This window comes from Stigmatopora argus, chromosome 8 (genome assembly GCF_051989625.1).
Source record: "Stigmatopora argus isolate UIUO_Sarg chromosome 8, RoL_Sarg_1.0, whole genome shotgun sequence".
NCBI classification, from domain to species: domain Eukaryota; kingdom Metazoa; phylum Chordata; class Actinopteri; order Syngnathiformes; family Syngnathidae; genus Stigmatopora; species Stigmatopora argus.
In genome coordinates this window covers 18,377,037-18,390,743 of record NC_135394.1, presented here as the reverse complement: position 1 = coordinate 18,390,743, position 13,707 = coordinate 18,377,037, and the positions used below count along the sequence as shown (strand labels likewise).

The following is a 13,707-nucleotide window of genomic DNA, read 5'->3' as shown; positions in this document are numbered from 1 at the left end:
TGACGTCTGTCGCTGGCTGTCAAAGTAAATGAGTTCATATTACGTATGGCATGCATGAAGAAGAGCAAGTGCCTCTGGAACTGTTTACGTTGTCGTGGAAGCAGTTCGCCAATCTGGGGGGGGGTGATAGTATAATGGATGATTGATCTCATTTGATTTTCGGAACTGCTTTATCCTCATTAGGGTCGCAGGGGGTGCTGGAGCCTATCCCAGCTGACTTGGGGCCACAGGCGGGGGACGACGCCCTGAATTGGTGGCCAGCCAATCACAGGGCACAAGGACCACAACAACAACCATTCACGCTCACACTCATACACCTCGGGGCAGGCAATTTAGAGTGTCCGATCAGCGTACCATGCATGTCTTTTGAATGTGGGAGGAAACCGGAGGACCTGGAGAAAACCCACCCACGCAGGCAGGCCCGGCCGGGGAGAGAGAAGATGCAAACTCCACACAGTTGGACCGACCTGGATTTGAAGCCAGGTCTCCCACTGTGAGGCCGAGGGGCTAACCACTCAGACGGCGGGCCTGGATTATTGATGGATTGATTGATTGATTGATTGATTAAATCGCTCGAAACGCAAAAGATGCAAGGGGTGCCGTGGGCAGGCCCTTCAGGCGTAGTAGCTCCACAGGAAGACGTTGAGGGCCAGAAGTAGCAGAGCGTTGACGTTACAGACGGTCCTCCAAAGCGGCGTCTGCGTCAGGGACGTGAGTTTGGGGGCTTGGACGGGAACGCCCGGGGGGGAGGCGGAAGTCAGGCCGCACAGACGCAAAAGCGCCCGTCGCCACCAGGGGGGCACGCATGAGCGGGGGGGGCTTCCGAGTCGGCGGGCGGCGGGGTGTCCGGCGTCAGGTCCACGCGCGGTGACGTGCTGTGTCGCGACCACCACGTCAATCTGTGCAACTGAAACACACAAAAGACAAGCAAGCACGTGAGTTTGAGGCTGTTGTCCATCGCCAGCCGGCGGCCATCTTGGGACAGAAAAGGAAAGCAATGGAATCCGACCGACCGGCCGGCTCAATATTGGGCTCATAACCCATAACGGCTCATTCATTTTTATCAATTCTTATACCTGAATTTTATTCAAATTTCAAATCTGACAAGCAATTTTGATAGGTTTTGTGTCCAATTGATTTCTATTTCCGTTTTCATAGGTTCTCATGGGAAACCATTTGAAATGTGGACATTTTGGACGTCGACTTGACGGTCCGCGGTCAAAACGGACGACTCACGTGCTGGGCCGGGATGGCCGGCGTGGCCCAGCTGACCAGCGCCATCACCAAGCAGCTGAGTGCCATCAGGAGCATGGCGAAATACAGGTCGTGGACCCGGACCAGCGCCGACGGGCGGAGGTCCGGCTGGCCGCAGGCTGGAACCTCGTAAGAGAACTCCAGAATCATCCGGATCAGGCCCACCAGCAGGCCCACCAGCAGGCCCACCATCAGGCCCCAAAATGCGCCCTTCCAAAAAAAAGAAAGGAAAATGAAAAAAAAAACAGTGCCTTAGATTTCGCCCAACGAAGCAAAATAGCGGCCATCTTGGGGTAGGAATCTTCTCTTCTACTTTATAAAAGCAAAAACGTGTTGATTATCCGCCGTCGGCCTCCCAATTGAAATGGATTGGACGCCAACTCGGGATAAACTCATTTTCAGAAGCGGGAGGGAAAAACTTGCCAAAACAGCCCCGGGGCGGCCATGTTGGCAGGGGCAACGAACTCGTCAAAGTCATTGGATTGACATGACATTTTTTTTTTTCAAAAGTCATAACTGGCTTCTATTCACTTCAACGATGACCGATTTGACAAAATAATTTGGCGTGCAAACACCGGCTCGCCCGCCCGTCGCCCCAAAAATGTTACGAGCACCTCCACTAACCTTCCGTAACGGCGGACATGTTCCCGCGGCGTTCTTCTTCTTCTTCTTCTTCTTCTGCCGCGTATCAATGATTACCTCGGCGATAGTTTGACCGCGGCGATGACGTCACCCGCCGGGATGGGCCTGGTTTCCTAGTCGGCGCGGCGGCGGCGACTCGACTCGTTTGGCGACAAAGTTGGACCATTTTTGGTTTCTTTTTTACAACACCACTTTATTACTTTATGACAGACGACATTTCCACAAGTTTGTACGGCGAGGGAGGGTCACATTTCCGGGGGTCCCACCAGTCGCCAATTCTCCATTTTGGCCACTTTGCCGAAGAAGCCCAGCGTTCCCAACGCCAGGCACGCCGACGTCCCGGTGGCGGCGCTGTGAGCTGCACCCAAAACACAAACGTGAAAAACGGGTCACGACACGTCCAGGTTGAGAAAAGCACTAAAACATTTCGACGATTTCCTCGACAGACGTCGTTTGGAGTGGCAGGGTTGGGTGCGAATACATGAAAGGGGTGTGACCAGGGGGCGACCTGTCGATTTTGGCTCATTTCCTGTTCACTTCAAGCCATTTTCAGGCTATTTCCTGTTAATTGCTCACGTCCTGTTCATTTTGGGTGACTTCCGTTAAATTTTGAGCATTCTGGTTACTTCCTGTACCTTCTGGATCATTTTCTTTGGGTTTGAGCTCCTTTCTGGCTCACTTCCTGTACATTTTGGCACATTCTGGGGTATTTCCTGTCCCTTTTGGATCATTTTCTTTTGATTTGAGCTCATTTCCAGGTCACTTCCTGTACATTTTGGGGCAATCTGGGGGACTTTCTGTACCTTTTGGATTATTTTCTGTCAATATTAGAGCAATTCCAAGCGACTTCCTATTCACTGGTCACGTCCCGTTCATTTTGGGTCACTTCCTGTACATTTTGGCACATTCTGGGGTATTTCCTGTCCCTTTTGGATCATTTTTTTTTTATTTGAGCTCATTTCCAAGTCACTTCCTGATAGTTTCGGGTCACTTTCTGTACATTTTGGGGAAATCTGGGGGATGTATTTCCAGCACCTTTTGGATTATTTTCTGTCAATATTAGAGCAATTCTAAGCAACTTCCTATACACTGGTCACTTCCTGTACATTTTGGTTCACTTCCTGTACAGTTTGGGGCTTTCTGGAGTCATTTCTTGACAATTTCAGGGCACATCTTGTTCATTTGTCAACTCCTGGCCATACATTTTATTATTTTATTTTATCTCTCTTCTGGGTGACTTTGTGTTCATTGCTCACTTCCGGCTAATTTTGTTCATTGCTCACTTCCGGCTAATTTTGCGTCACTTCCTGCACATTAAAAGGGACTTCCGGGCTCTTTCCTGTACATTTTGGATCATTTTCTGCCAATGTCCTTCCCGTCTACTTAATTTCAAATCGCATTTATTTCCTTTCAATCCGTATTTGTTTCAGTCGTTACGACGCCGGCGCCCCCCCGTCGTTGGCCCACTTACTCCTGGCGCCAAGGAAGATGCCGGAAGCGCAGCCGCCCACGAAATAGTTGATCGGCTCGTCCGGAGCCTCGCGGGCCTGAGCGGTCAGGCACGTGGTCATGCCGAAGATGGCGCCCATGGCGGCTGCGGGGAGACGTCAGCGCGCGGGTTAGCCGGGCCACGGCGGCCCGCATTCCTTCGCCGACCTTCCGGCCTCGGCGCCGACGTGCGGACGTACGTACCCATGGTCATCGTGGCGTTGCCGGCTCGCTGAAACGCTTCCAAGGCCGTGTCAGGCTGGAACGCCACCAGGTGATAGGCCGAGCCCACCAGGCCTGACAAGAGACAAACCGCCATCATTTGTCGTGTTAAATATCTTTGTAATAGCAAAATAGATAATATTGCTGTTTTGGATAATATATTCATGACAAGATATTAAATAAAGTAACAATACATTTAAAAAAATATTCAGATTTTTTCCTTGGGTTTGATTTCAGAAAAGCAAATAGTAACAAACAGAATATTCATTAGTTTTCATATTTAAATTCAATTTATTAAAAAAGTTAACATTATTTTTAGTTTGTTTTCCCACTTTTTCCAGTTTGCTCAGTTGTCGCCCTCGTAAAAACGTGAAAGGAATGTGCTCCGCAATTTCAATATTATTCTCCTCGATCTCCTTCAACGGCGTTTACACAAGAAACGGCAAATTAAAAGCAAAGCCTTTGATATGAGTTCCAAAAAAATGATTCGGCTCATTATTTAAATAACAAACGCTTCCAACGGCTCCATTTTTTTTTTATCCGTTCGGCCAAGACCAACCGTCGTTGGTGAAAAAGTAAACAAACAAAATGAAGTAGTAAATTCTTCCTGATACATAATTAATTATTTGAATGCAATGGTGGGAAAGAGTTCAATTGCAAGTACTTATCCAATCCACCTAAAATACATCATGATATGTTTCTTTTATTACTCTGAACTTTGTCTCATTGTGAATTTCCCCTTTTATTGTTGCATTTTTCAGTTAAATTTTTATATATTTTGAGATAATTATTTTCATTTTAAGAATTCCCCCAATGATTTTGAAATAAATTCGTTTAATCTAAATGATGGCATTAAAGGTTTGTTGACGAAAAAAAGTACGTAGTTCTGAAAAAACAACATATCCATTTTAATTTAATTTTTTAAAACATAATATACTTCAAATCTTTTGTAGTTGGAAAAAAATAAAATAGCTCCATGAAAAATGACACGAAATTTACTACCTCAAGCTAAACGAAAAAAATATTTTAATACGCCCTACTATTTAAATTAAACCTCCAACGCAACAAACAATAATTACCCGTATGAATATATTTTTTATGGGTACGCAATTCGGAATAGTTGCTCGTGAAGCTTCCGGCTAACAGTTAGCTTCAGCGAATTAGCTGCGTTTAATTTGATGCCCGCGGCTTCCTAAACATAACTTTCAAGCGTTGGACGTCAAATGTCGCCCTTGTGTAATATTCACCTAAAGTCGTAGCCAGTTTGGTGGTTATCCATGTTTTATGCACGCAGCTTGTGCCGTCGGGGATGTCCCAGTAGCCCATGGCTCAAGCTAGCAAGGACAAACAAGCTAGCTGTCACCGGAACGCTGCTAACTCTTGCCAAAGAAAACTGTTTGCCGCGGTAACTTGCACGTGTGCGCCCTCTACTGCACGGGGGGACTAAACTCACCTATTGGCCGCACTTGAGTGTCAAAACGAATGTCAAAACATTTAATTAGATGAGATGTGACGGAAAAAGCAGGTCACACAAAATGCCCCAAAAGTTTGGAAGTATTGTTTAATGTCTACGTACACACACATAAATAAACCAGTCGCCATATTTGTTAACACAGAACACGTTATTATTTGTTCTTGTTCCAGAATTGTCTGTATTTGTCCACCTTGAAGTCGTCCTCATAGTGTACCGTGGCCTCCTTCACCGTCTTCTTGACTTCCCGCTTTTTCTGACGACGCCGACGCTCCTCCTCCGACAATGTGGAAGGATCCACTGGCATCTGCGGGAGAAAAAAAACAACAAGTTGGAAGGGAGGTCAGTTGAGACGCATCTCATTATTAACCAAGGATGCCGAAATGAAAGTAAAGTCGCGGTAAGTTTCTTGATATGTTCAAGTTAAAAGATCCCTGAAAGAGCAGCCTTGACTGGTCGTGTATGATAGGGTTAAACCATGTAAATTAGACAGGATAGCGGTCACCATGAGGATACGCCGGGGTTCTTTGTATCGGATGTTGACGGTGGAGCCGTCGGGTCGCAGCATTAAAACCGTGTACAAGCGTTCGTATTTCTGCCGACTGCAGCGAACCACCGACGTCTTGTTGGAGTTGAGGCGATTGGACACTGTTTGCCTCCAGAAAAACCTTTAAAAAAAAAAAAAAAAAAAAAACACCATGCGGTCATACATTTGAGGAAAAATGACATATACAGAAAAATACATCAAACATAAAACATTCATGTTTGCAAAAAAAAGAGACAGATTATTTTTGTAATAAGAAAATTCTTTAAAAAACTATAGAATACAATTGAAAACCATTGCAAAAATGTATTTGCCGAAACAAAATCGCCCGAAATTAGGTATACGTATAAAAATCTCAAACGGGTTATTCCCCTTAAAAACGTAAACAAACGTATAAAATTCTCAAACGGGTTATTCCCCTTAAAAACGTAAACACATGAAAATATAACATTTCCTCAATGCAATAAAATCAATGTTTAGAATATAAATTGCAGCGAGGTACAGTGCAATTCGAACCAAAATACTAGTCACATCAGATAAGTAAATATTAGCAGCGTTTTTCATACGAATTTTAAGTGCATCTGTTGCCCCACAAATAATATGATAGTTCATGACATCCAATTCCAACTGTAAAGTAATGTGCAGAAAATTAACTTTAACGACGTCGTCCGGTGACTCTCTCTACATTTAATAAACCAAAAAAAGTATAACCTAACACCATAAAAGTAACCAAAGTCACCTTACCGGGAAAGTAAGCGAACTGTATTGTTTATTAGCGACATGTTCTCGACTATGCTAGCTGCTAGTAGCGTGACCCGGATGTTAAACCACCAGGCAGGGTGTCGATATCAGCGTCGCTCTTCCGGAACAAAAGAAGGTACCTGCATAAGTTCCTGCTTTTTTTTAATAACAACTTGTCATGTGACCGGCATAAATTCAAGGCACACCTACCCTTCGGTAAGTCCAAGCGCGCTTCACTCTTAAACGCCAATTGTTTACGAATTAAAGTCCAATTTCGAAGTTTATTTCAACGCAACCGTGTATGCTAACGATATTTACTTGCTGGTGCGTTTAGGGAACCGAGCGGCGTCCGTTAAATCTAACGCGCCGTCATTCCAAGCAATTTGGACTTAAATCGGAATTTCTTTAAGTTTGTTACATCATTTGTATATGGAATACGTGTTTGCCATGTGGCATTTAGAAGACTTCTCTTGTTGTATTCGTCTTTTGTAGTGACAAGATGTGGCTCCCCCGGGTGCTGCTGTTGTGGCAGCTGGCCAACATAGCAGGTGATTTAACGTTAGAGACGAATAACATGTTTGTTGTCAATTTGCGTGAGGTTTATCGTCTGTTTCATTGAAGCGGAGTCGCGGGTGTCTCTTTCTGCCCCGGAGGAGGTGACGATTCAAGAAAAGTCCAGTGTCAACGTTGTCATCGCCTCCAGGTAAGAACGTCAGCCAAAACTAGCGTAGCCATATGGGAAAGCCCAAAAGATAATCCCGATTGAAGATAAAGTGTTTTCTGCGAAACAACTCAATGTATGTTGGCGTATTATAACAAGAAAAATGGCAGAAATGGGGAGGAACTTGTCATGGAATCATTGCTATTTTGTCGATAAGCATTATGGGAGATGTAGTCATGTAGAGATGCAACCCCTTGTCTATTTTTTGTAAAATACATTTACAATGCAAACTTCTGTGCAAAAAGAGTGTCAGTCAAATGTTTAATTTATTTATTTTGTTTAATCCATGCTATCGAAATTGGCGCAAGGACTAATGGTAAACCGTATTTGTTCCCAGCGGAGCGCTGGAACAGCCGCTGGTGATCCACCTGAACATCACCTACAGCTCCAAGGCCAACTTCTCGGAGATCATCGATTTGCCCGATCAGGTGAGACGCAAAGACGGGATGGCGAGGACCGTCGGGACGTGACGTGACGTTGCCTTTCAGGTGACGCTGCTCCCCCGTACCACGTCGCTGACCTTTTCGGCGAAGGCCCGCGCCGCCGGACAGGTGACGACGTACCTCCTGAGCAACGCCACGGAAGCCGGCGGGTGAGTGACCGAGGGGGCGAGACATGCCATCCGACGGGATCGGACGCCCACGGTCGAGCGTTTAACGACGGCGCCGTCTCCGGGCAGCCCGGCGCCGTTCCGTCTCCGTTTCCTGGTGGTCCGCAGCGACGCGTTGGAGGTGCTGAGCCTGACGGTGGGCTGGATCTACTTCCTGGCCTGGTCCGTGTCCTTCTACCCGCAAGTGTGGGAGAACTGGTGTCGCAAAAGGTGACTTGAGGTGCGCGCCACGCTCGCCCGGCCTCCGGTCTGAGGACGCCTGCTTTGTCTCTAGCGTGGTGGGCCTCAACTTTGACTTCCTGGCGCTCAACCTGACCGGCTTCCTGGCCTACAGCGTCTTCAATGTGGGACTCTTCTGGGTGAGCAGCATCAAGGTGAGTCCCGTGGCGCCAGCGCCGCCCTCCGACCATGTCGGATAGGGCTAACCCCCGGAGCCTGCCCGCGGCAGGAGGAGTTCCTGCGGCGCCACCCCAGCGGCATCAACCCCGTCAAGGCCAACGACGTCTTTTTCAGCCTGCACGCTCTCCTGCTCTGCCTGGTTTACGTCGGGCAGGCCGCCGTCTACGAGGTGGGTCGCGCCGCGCCGCTCCACCTCGTTCGATTTGATAAACCTTTGTTACAAAACCCAATCAATACATTTTATTATCAAATAGAAGCACTTTTAAAATACAGACGCTCCCCTACTTACGAACATACGACTCACGAACAACGGTACATACGAACATGTCTGCAAATTGCGTTTATGTCGAAAAATGTTCGTCACTTCGATATTGTATTGCGCCCCTTTTACCGCGTAGTGCTTCTTTCCGCCACTAATGCCGACGATGCCCGGCGCTGTGAGCGAGCGCTCAGCTCACCCAGCATCCACCTTCCTCTGGCCAGTTCGTTGCAGTGCGTAAGTGTTGGATCTAATCGATAAACATTCAATAACTTCGAATTAGAGGAAGCACACAGAGTCGCCCATGATGAGTTTTATCTAGTTTCAGCTGAAGGAGGGAGTCAGAGCAGCCAGCGCCAGGAGCCTCCAGCCTGACTAGTTTGAACTCCCTGCATCCCCCCCCAACAGGTCGACCAGTTTTATTGACAAAAGATCATGTGATATAGATGACGCGCCCCTAACTCATAGGTGTCACAGACGGAAATTTCCGCTAGGTCATGCAAAATTCTATTCTAATGATTACACTAAATAAACCTATTGACTAACAAAAAGCATAAGAATACATTCCGTACTCCACAGTAAGTTGCGTAAATTGCGTGACGTATCTCCAGTGCGCAAAGAACCTTTTTCATTTTTATCATGAAATATCTCGTGCAGCCATTATTCAATATGGTTGGTGAAAAGCGAAAGGCTTCTAGTAAGGGAGGTGCAAGGAAGAGGCAAGCCATTTCATTTGAAATGAGTGGCAATAATAACAAAGCTTGATGCGCGTTGCACAGGAATACAACTTGAATCGTTCGACCGTCAGTACCATTTCTAAACAGAAAGATGGAGCAGCAGGACCCAAATATTGAACGTTGCACAAAGTTTGCAAATCAATCGAATGATGCCATACAGTGCTACCGCATCATTTATGATGAAAAGAAGAAGAAAATTGTGCAATCGTCGTTAGATCGCTTCTTTCGGCCACTTTCTAATACATAAATCTCTCTCTCTCTCTATACAGTACTGTACATATTCTCCATTTTATTAAATGTTTTTTTTCAGTACAAACCAATGCGTGTTACTTATACAAGCCTTAAACATACAAATGCACTTGTATAAACCTTCAATATACTTATATAGGCCTTAAACATAAATGATAATACAAAATATAGCACTGAATCAACTTGCAAACAAATTCAACTTATGAACAATCGCTCGGAACCTAACTCCTTCGTTCGTTAGTAGGGGAGCGTCTGTACATCAAGATTTTGTCAACTATTTGAGTGAAGAAAAAAAACAGGTTGTCCACTGCACCAAGATGGCCGCCAACTCTCATGTTTCTCTTCTTGCACTCTCACCCCCTCTACGACTAACACGTTTTTTTGGCCGCCGTAGAGGGGCGGTCAGAAGGTGTCGTGGACGGCCCGCCTCCTACTCCTGATTGGCTGGTCCTTTGCCAGCGTCACCTTGTTGTTGGCCATCTTGAAACATATCGACTGGTTGGACTACCTCTATTACTTCTCCTACATCAAACTGGCCGTCACGCTGGTCAAATACGTGCCCCAGGTGAGTCCCGCCCGGCCCACGCGGGCGTCCCGTTCCCGGCACGCGTGAGGCGTGACACGATGGGACGCCGCCAGGCCTTCATGAACTACCGGCGCAAGAGCACGGAGGGGTGGAGCATCGAAACCGTGTTGCTGGACTTCACCGGCGGCCTGCTCAGCATCGCGCAGATGATCTTGGATTCCTACAACAACGGTAATGTACTCATTGAAAAGCCCCAAAAGAGCCCCAAAAGATACTCATGTGATTGGACACCGCTTGATTGGACGCCTGGCGCCAAAGTCAGTTGAGTAGCGAGCGAGTTACGACTTCATTTGAAGTCTTCCAACGGCCATGTTGGATGGGGCAACGTTCCCATTCATGAAATTGCATCAAAATCTGCTTCAATCAATCAAACTCAAACTTATTTCTCAACCGATGTTGGCGTGGGACGTCCAATTTGGAGTCAGATGCTTGCCCGTTTTGGATGATTTTAGTCTGTTTTTCTTTTCTTTTTTTCTTTTTTTCGCAGACGAATGGCAGCTGATCTTCGGCGACCCCACCAAGTTCGGCTTGGGTCTCTTCTCGGTTTGCTTCGACGTGCTCTTTGTGGTTCAGCATTACTGCCTGTACCGCTCGCCTTACCAGGAGATCCGACAGTGCCGGTGAAGCCCCGCCCCCTGACCTCCTCGCATTTGAAGGCTCAAAAAAAAACTTGATTTTTCTATTTCCTCCTGCACGTATGTAGCCACGCACATTCTGTAAATACACTGAAAAATGAATCAAATCGGTAATGGGAATGAACTTTTTTTTTGGTGTGGATTCTGAAGAATTGCTCCCCTTTATGAAATAAATATGATTATGAGATAAATTGGCCATTCCTTGCCAAAAACGTGGTTTTCCCCCCTTCCCCGTTTTTCTTTGGAACATGAAAAATGTTTTCTCCAGAAAAGTGTCAACAACAAACCACCGTCGAGCCGTCAATCAAAACACGTCCACCTAATGCTGGCACTTCCGGTGCTCATCCGTTAGAGGGCGCTACAGGACCCGTTTGGCCTCTTCCTCCTCCACTGTGCCGATGATGATGATGATGATGATGAGAAGGAGGGGGCGGTGTCAAACGCTCTTCTTGCACTTCAAGCAGGACAAAGCCCGCTCGTCGTCAATCCCTCGACTGGTCGCTCACGTGGATCGTCATGCTTGGTCTCGTCTGCGTCATTTTCTCAGGTGACTTTATTTTTTTTGCCTTCTTGTTTACATTTTTAAATGACACCGAATCAGGGCTTTTTCCTTCTTCCTTTTTATCCTTTCAAAAATGTACTTGACGCAATTATTATTGGCAGAAGGATTCCTCTCAGAAAAAAACAAAAACCAAACAATTCTAAAGACTCATTTGACAGCCAGAGACGTCCAAGCCATCGGGCGTGGGTGGGCGGGCGGCGGGGAATAAATGACATGTTTATAAAACCGGCCACCCTCCCCCGTTCAATGTGAAGAAACATTTCTTGCCCCTACCTAGTAAATGCCCTCCGGTCGGCCATCTTGGTAGGGGCGACGTTCCCATGCATTGTCATTCAAATCAAGTCATAACAAGCTTCTTTGATGCGGTTAGAGGGTGCTAGACTCCCGATCCAATTGACGTGGGAGGGCAAAAACAATGTTCGTTTGCTGCCGGCCTCCCACTTCAAATGAATTTGGACGTCTACCAATGATAAACACACTGGTGGGAAGGTCCACCTTGGCCAGAGGGTGGAAAAAATGGATTTTTTTAAATCTCATTGTCTACAAGAGGTCCAATCCATTTCAAATGGGAGGCATTGGTGGGCGCTGACAGACATTTCGCTGTGGTGTTTGCATGTTCTCCCCGGCCCTCCCTGTGTGGCTTTTTTCTGGGTATCCTGCAGATATTCAGCGCGGCTAGGCTAACTCGCTAACATCTGTCTGTGGCCAAGAGGACGAAGAGGGTGACGAGAGCCGCCCGCCCGCCGTCTGCTCCGCCCTTCGGACCCGCCCGCCCACCCACAATGACCCCCCAATACCCCTCAAAATGCATTCATCATTTCATAGTATCAGTCATTCCAAAAATTCGGCCTGTATATCATCAAATGTACGTTACGATATGGTTTCATTGGACAATGATGCAATGTTAGTCCATTTTCCACAATTTGATTCAAATCAGGGGCCAGGCAGACCAAAAGTACATCTCCATTTGAACATTTATTTCGAATTTTACTACACTTCATTTCAAACAGAAAAACATGTGTTTCATTGTCCTCATTTTTTGACCCATTCTGTCTGTATACACATTTAACACAACCAGTGTCATTTCCCCTGTAAAAATAAAAAAACTATAAATACCATTGGAAAAATATGAGGAATTTTGGTGCTGGATTTAGATGCTTTTGTGGAGCTCAAAATGAAGGTTTTTGTTTTGGAATCAGTTCGAGAATATTCTTCAAAAAACTTTCTTCAGGTTTAGCGTTATCAAGATAGTGTTTTAGTGGTGCCTTGTCTTTCTTGTCATTTGGATTCTTATTATTATCACCATTAATGTTGTAATAACAATTAGATCGGATTATTATCAATGCTTTTCTCAATTGTTGTCTTTTTTATGGTACAAATAAAATTATATTATGTATTACTTTTTTTAAATGTCATTTGACTAAATTGCAAGATCAATCATCCATCCTGGTTAGTCGTAGTGATACATTGTGAAGTATGTTGCTTTATTAATAAAAAAATAAATGAAACATGACACATATCACATAACTTCAAACCTTCAGACAGTCGAGGACACTGTATGCGTTGCTGCGGCACACTGCTAGAGAGATGCGCTGTAACAGCCATTGACATTCGCGTGGCTCATTTGAAACAGCCACAAAGTTGTTTGCAAACTGCCAACAAAACCGCTAGGAGAAGAAGTGGAAGCGTTTAAATTTCGATTGGCAATCCTCACGTGGACCTTGGTCGAGTCACGGATATTTCCCGCAATGGCTTCAAGGCAGGAGCAGTCTTTGACGAAAGTGATTGAAGTCACCTTTAGGCTTCAAGGCAGCAGCAGCAGCAGCAGTCTTTGACGTTGCCCAGAGAGAATGAGGATGAGATTTTGTTTCTAGTCCATGTCCTAATGTGCCATTAGATGCTTTCTGAGAAGACCGAAGAGTTGGCGCGTCAAACCCTAACCCTATCGCAGCTGCAGATGAAGTTTGAGCACTCGGCTGCGACTTGGACCATGGATGTCGCCATCATTTGTGAGCAGCTCATCAAGGCGGTGAACGTAACCATGGACCCGGAATAGAGTCCAATATATCGGCTGGAGGCCCTAAAGTTTTTTGAGGAGTTTCAAGAGTAGAGCGTAAGATGGTGCAACAACAAGGACAGTTAATGTCGACCGTGGCTGAGGTAAGGCCCTGCTCGATGCCATCTTGTGGATTGCTGACAAACCATTTGTTGGGACCACGTCATAGGCGCAGACCCGCTTGGACCAGCGAACTGGCACCAGTCGGTGGTGGAGCGTACGGTGATGCGACATCATCACCAGCTAACGTCGACCGTGGGAGTCCGCTTAGAGCAGGTGCTGGATTGCCTGGCATTACCGTCGAACGAAACGTCGAGGGTTAGTAGTGTTTTTAGTTGTCATTTGTCTGAATGTGGGAACCCTGCTTGATGCCATCTTGTGGATTGTTGACAAACCATCTGTTGGGACCACGTCATAGGTGCAGACCCGCTTGAAGGAGCCAATCCGGCACCAGTCGGTGGTGCAGCGTACGGTCATGCAACTACATGACCAGCTAACGTCGACCGTGGGCGTCCGCTTGGAGCAGGTGCA

The 13,707-nt window shown here is 46.3% G+C and overlaps 4 protein-coding genes across 7 annotated transcripts in view; 1 reads left to right on the top strand and 3 right to left on the bottom strand.

Moving 5' to 3' along the window:
• On the bottom strand, positions 1-1,917 carry LOC144078400 (sodium/glucose cotransporter 4-like). Its single transcript, XM_077606435.1, has 3 exons — positions 1,879-1,917; positions 1,237-1,464; positions 1-907 (listed from the first exon to the last, which is right to left on the bottom strand). Exons 2-3 carry the CDS (start codon positions 1,444-1,446, stop codon positions 758-760), a joined length of 360 nt encoding a protein of 119 aa, XP_077462561.1. The 5' UTR covers positions 1,447-1,464; positions 1,879-1,917; the 3' UTR covers positions 1-757.
• Positions 1,918-2,051: 134 nt separating this feature from the next.
• Positions 2,052-5,035, bottom strand: LOC144078399 (NADH dehydrogenase [ubiquinone] 1 alpha subcomplex subunit 11-like). 2 transcript variants are annotated; one of them, XM_077606432.1, is made up of 4 exons: positions 4,855-5,035; positions 3,589-3,697; positions 3,368-3,490; positions 2,052-2,254 (listed from the first exon to the last, which is right to left on the bottom strand). In XM_077606432.1, exons 1-4 carry the CDS (start codon positions 4,930-4,932, stop codon positions 2,142-2,144), a joined length of 423 nt encoding a protein of 140 aa, XP_077462558.1. In that variant the 5' UTR covers positions 4,933-5,035; the 3' UTR covers positions 2,052-2,141. The 2 variants fall into 2 exon arrangements, with proteins under 2 accessions (XP_077462558.1, XP_077462559.1); XM_077606433.1 differs by having other exon boundaries at positions 2,055-2,254; positions 3,589-3,681; positions 4,854-5,019.
• A 114-nt stretch (positions 5,036-5,149) lies between these two features.
• Positions 5,150-6,528, bottom strand: LOC144078401 (large ribosomal subunit protein mL55-like). Its single transcript, XM_077606436.1, has 3 exons — positions 6,366-6,528; positions 5,583-5,745; positions 5,150-5,384 (listed from the first exon to the last, which is right to left on the bottom strand). The coding sequence occupies exons 1-3, from the start codon at positions 6,401-6,403 to the stop codon at positions 5,232-5,234; spliced, it is 354 nt and encodes a 117-aa protein (XP_077462562.1). The 5' UTR covers positions 6,404-6,528; the 3' UTR covers positions 5,150-5,231.
• LOC144078391 (cystinosin-like) overlaps positions 6,444-13,707 on the top strand; it is a 36,218-nt gene continuing 28,954 nt past the window's right edge. The window contains exons 1-13 of one of the 3 annotated variants that reach the window (XM_077606419.1): positions 6,613-6,686; positions 6,855-6,910; positions 6,984-7,065; positions 7,421-7,511; positions 7,572-7,675; positions 7,763-7,903; positions 7,968-8,067; positions 8,142-8,261; positions 9,732-9,902; positions 9,977-10,094; positions 10,411-10,543; positions 10,911-11,105; positions 11,783-12,519. In XM_077606419.1, coding sequence (XP_077462545.1) covers positions 6,664-6,686; positions 6,855-6,910; positions 6,984-7,065; positions 7,421-7,511; positions 7,572-7,675; positions 7,763-7,903; positions 7,968-8,067; positions 8,142-8,261; positions 9,732-9,902; positions 9,977-10,094; positions 10,411-10,543; positions 10,911-11,105; positions 11,783-11,804 — 1,356 coding nt within the window. In that variant the 5' untranslated portion in view covers positions 6,613-6,663 and the 3' untranslated portion in view covers positions 11,805-12,519. Of the gene's footprint in view, positions 6,499-6,612; positions 6,687-6,854; positions 6,911-6,983; positions 7,066-7,420; positions 7,512-7,571; positions 7,676-7,762; positions 7,904-7,967; positions 8,068-8,141; positions 8,262-9,731; positions 9,903-9,976; positions 10,095-10,410; positions 10,544-10,826; positions 11,106-11,782; positions 12,520-13,707 lie in introns of those variants that run through there. The other 2 variants (XM_077606418.1, XM_077606420.1) reach the window with 2 other exon arrangements.

Bases quoted from the DNA above. Each gene is read 5' to 3' on its own strand.
- LOC144078399 (XM_077606432.1), bottom strand. From the start codon at position 4,932: ATGGGCTACTGGGACATCCCCGACGGCACAAGCTGCGTGCATAAAACA. The intron at 3,698-4,854 runs GGTGAATATTAC...CAAATGATGGCG, and splicing joins CCAAACTGGCTACGACTTTA to GTTTGTCTCTTGTCAGGCCT. The intron at 2,255-3,367 runs GTAAGTGGGCCA...TTTTGGGTGCAG, and splicing joins CATCTTCCTTGGCGCCAGGA to CTCACAGCGCCGCCACCGGG.
- LOC144078401 (XM_077606436.1), bottom strand. From the start codon at position 6,403: ATGTCGCTAATAAACAATACAGTTCGCTTACTTTCCCG. The intron at 5,746-6,365 runs GTAAGGTGACTT...TTTTTTTTAAAG, and splicing joins ACAGTTCGCTTACTTTCCCG to GTTTTTCTGGAGGCAAACAG. The intron at 5,385-5,582 runs GTGACCGCTATC...TTTCTCCCGCAG, and splicing joins AACCCCGGCGTATCCTCATG to ATGCCAGTGGATCCTTCCAC.
- LOC144078400 (XM_077606435.1), bottom strand. From the start codon at position 1,446: ATGGTGGGCCTGCTGGTGGGCCTGCTGGTGGGCCTGATCCGGATGATT. The intron at 908-1,236 runs GTGAGTCGTCCG...TGTGTGTTTCAG, and splicing joins CGGCCATCCCGGCCCAGCAC to TTGCACAGATTGACGTGGTG.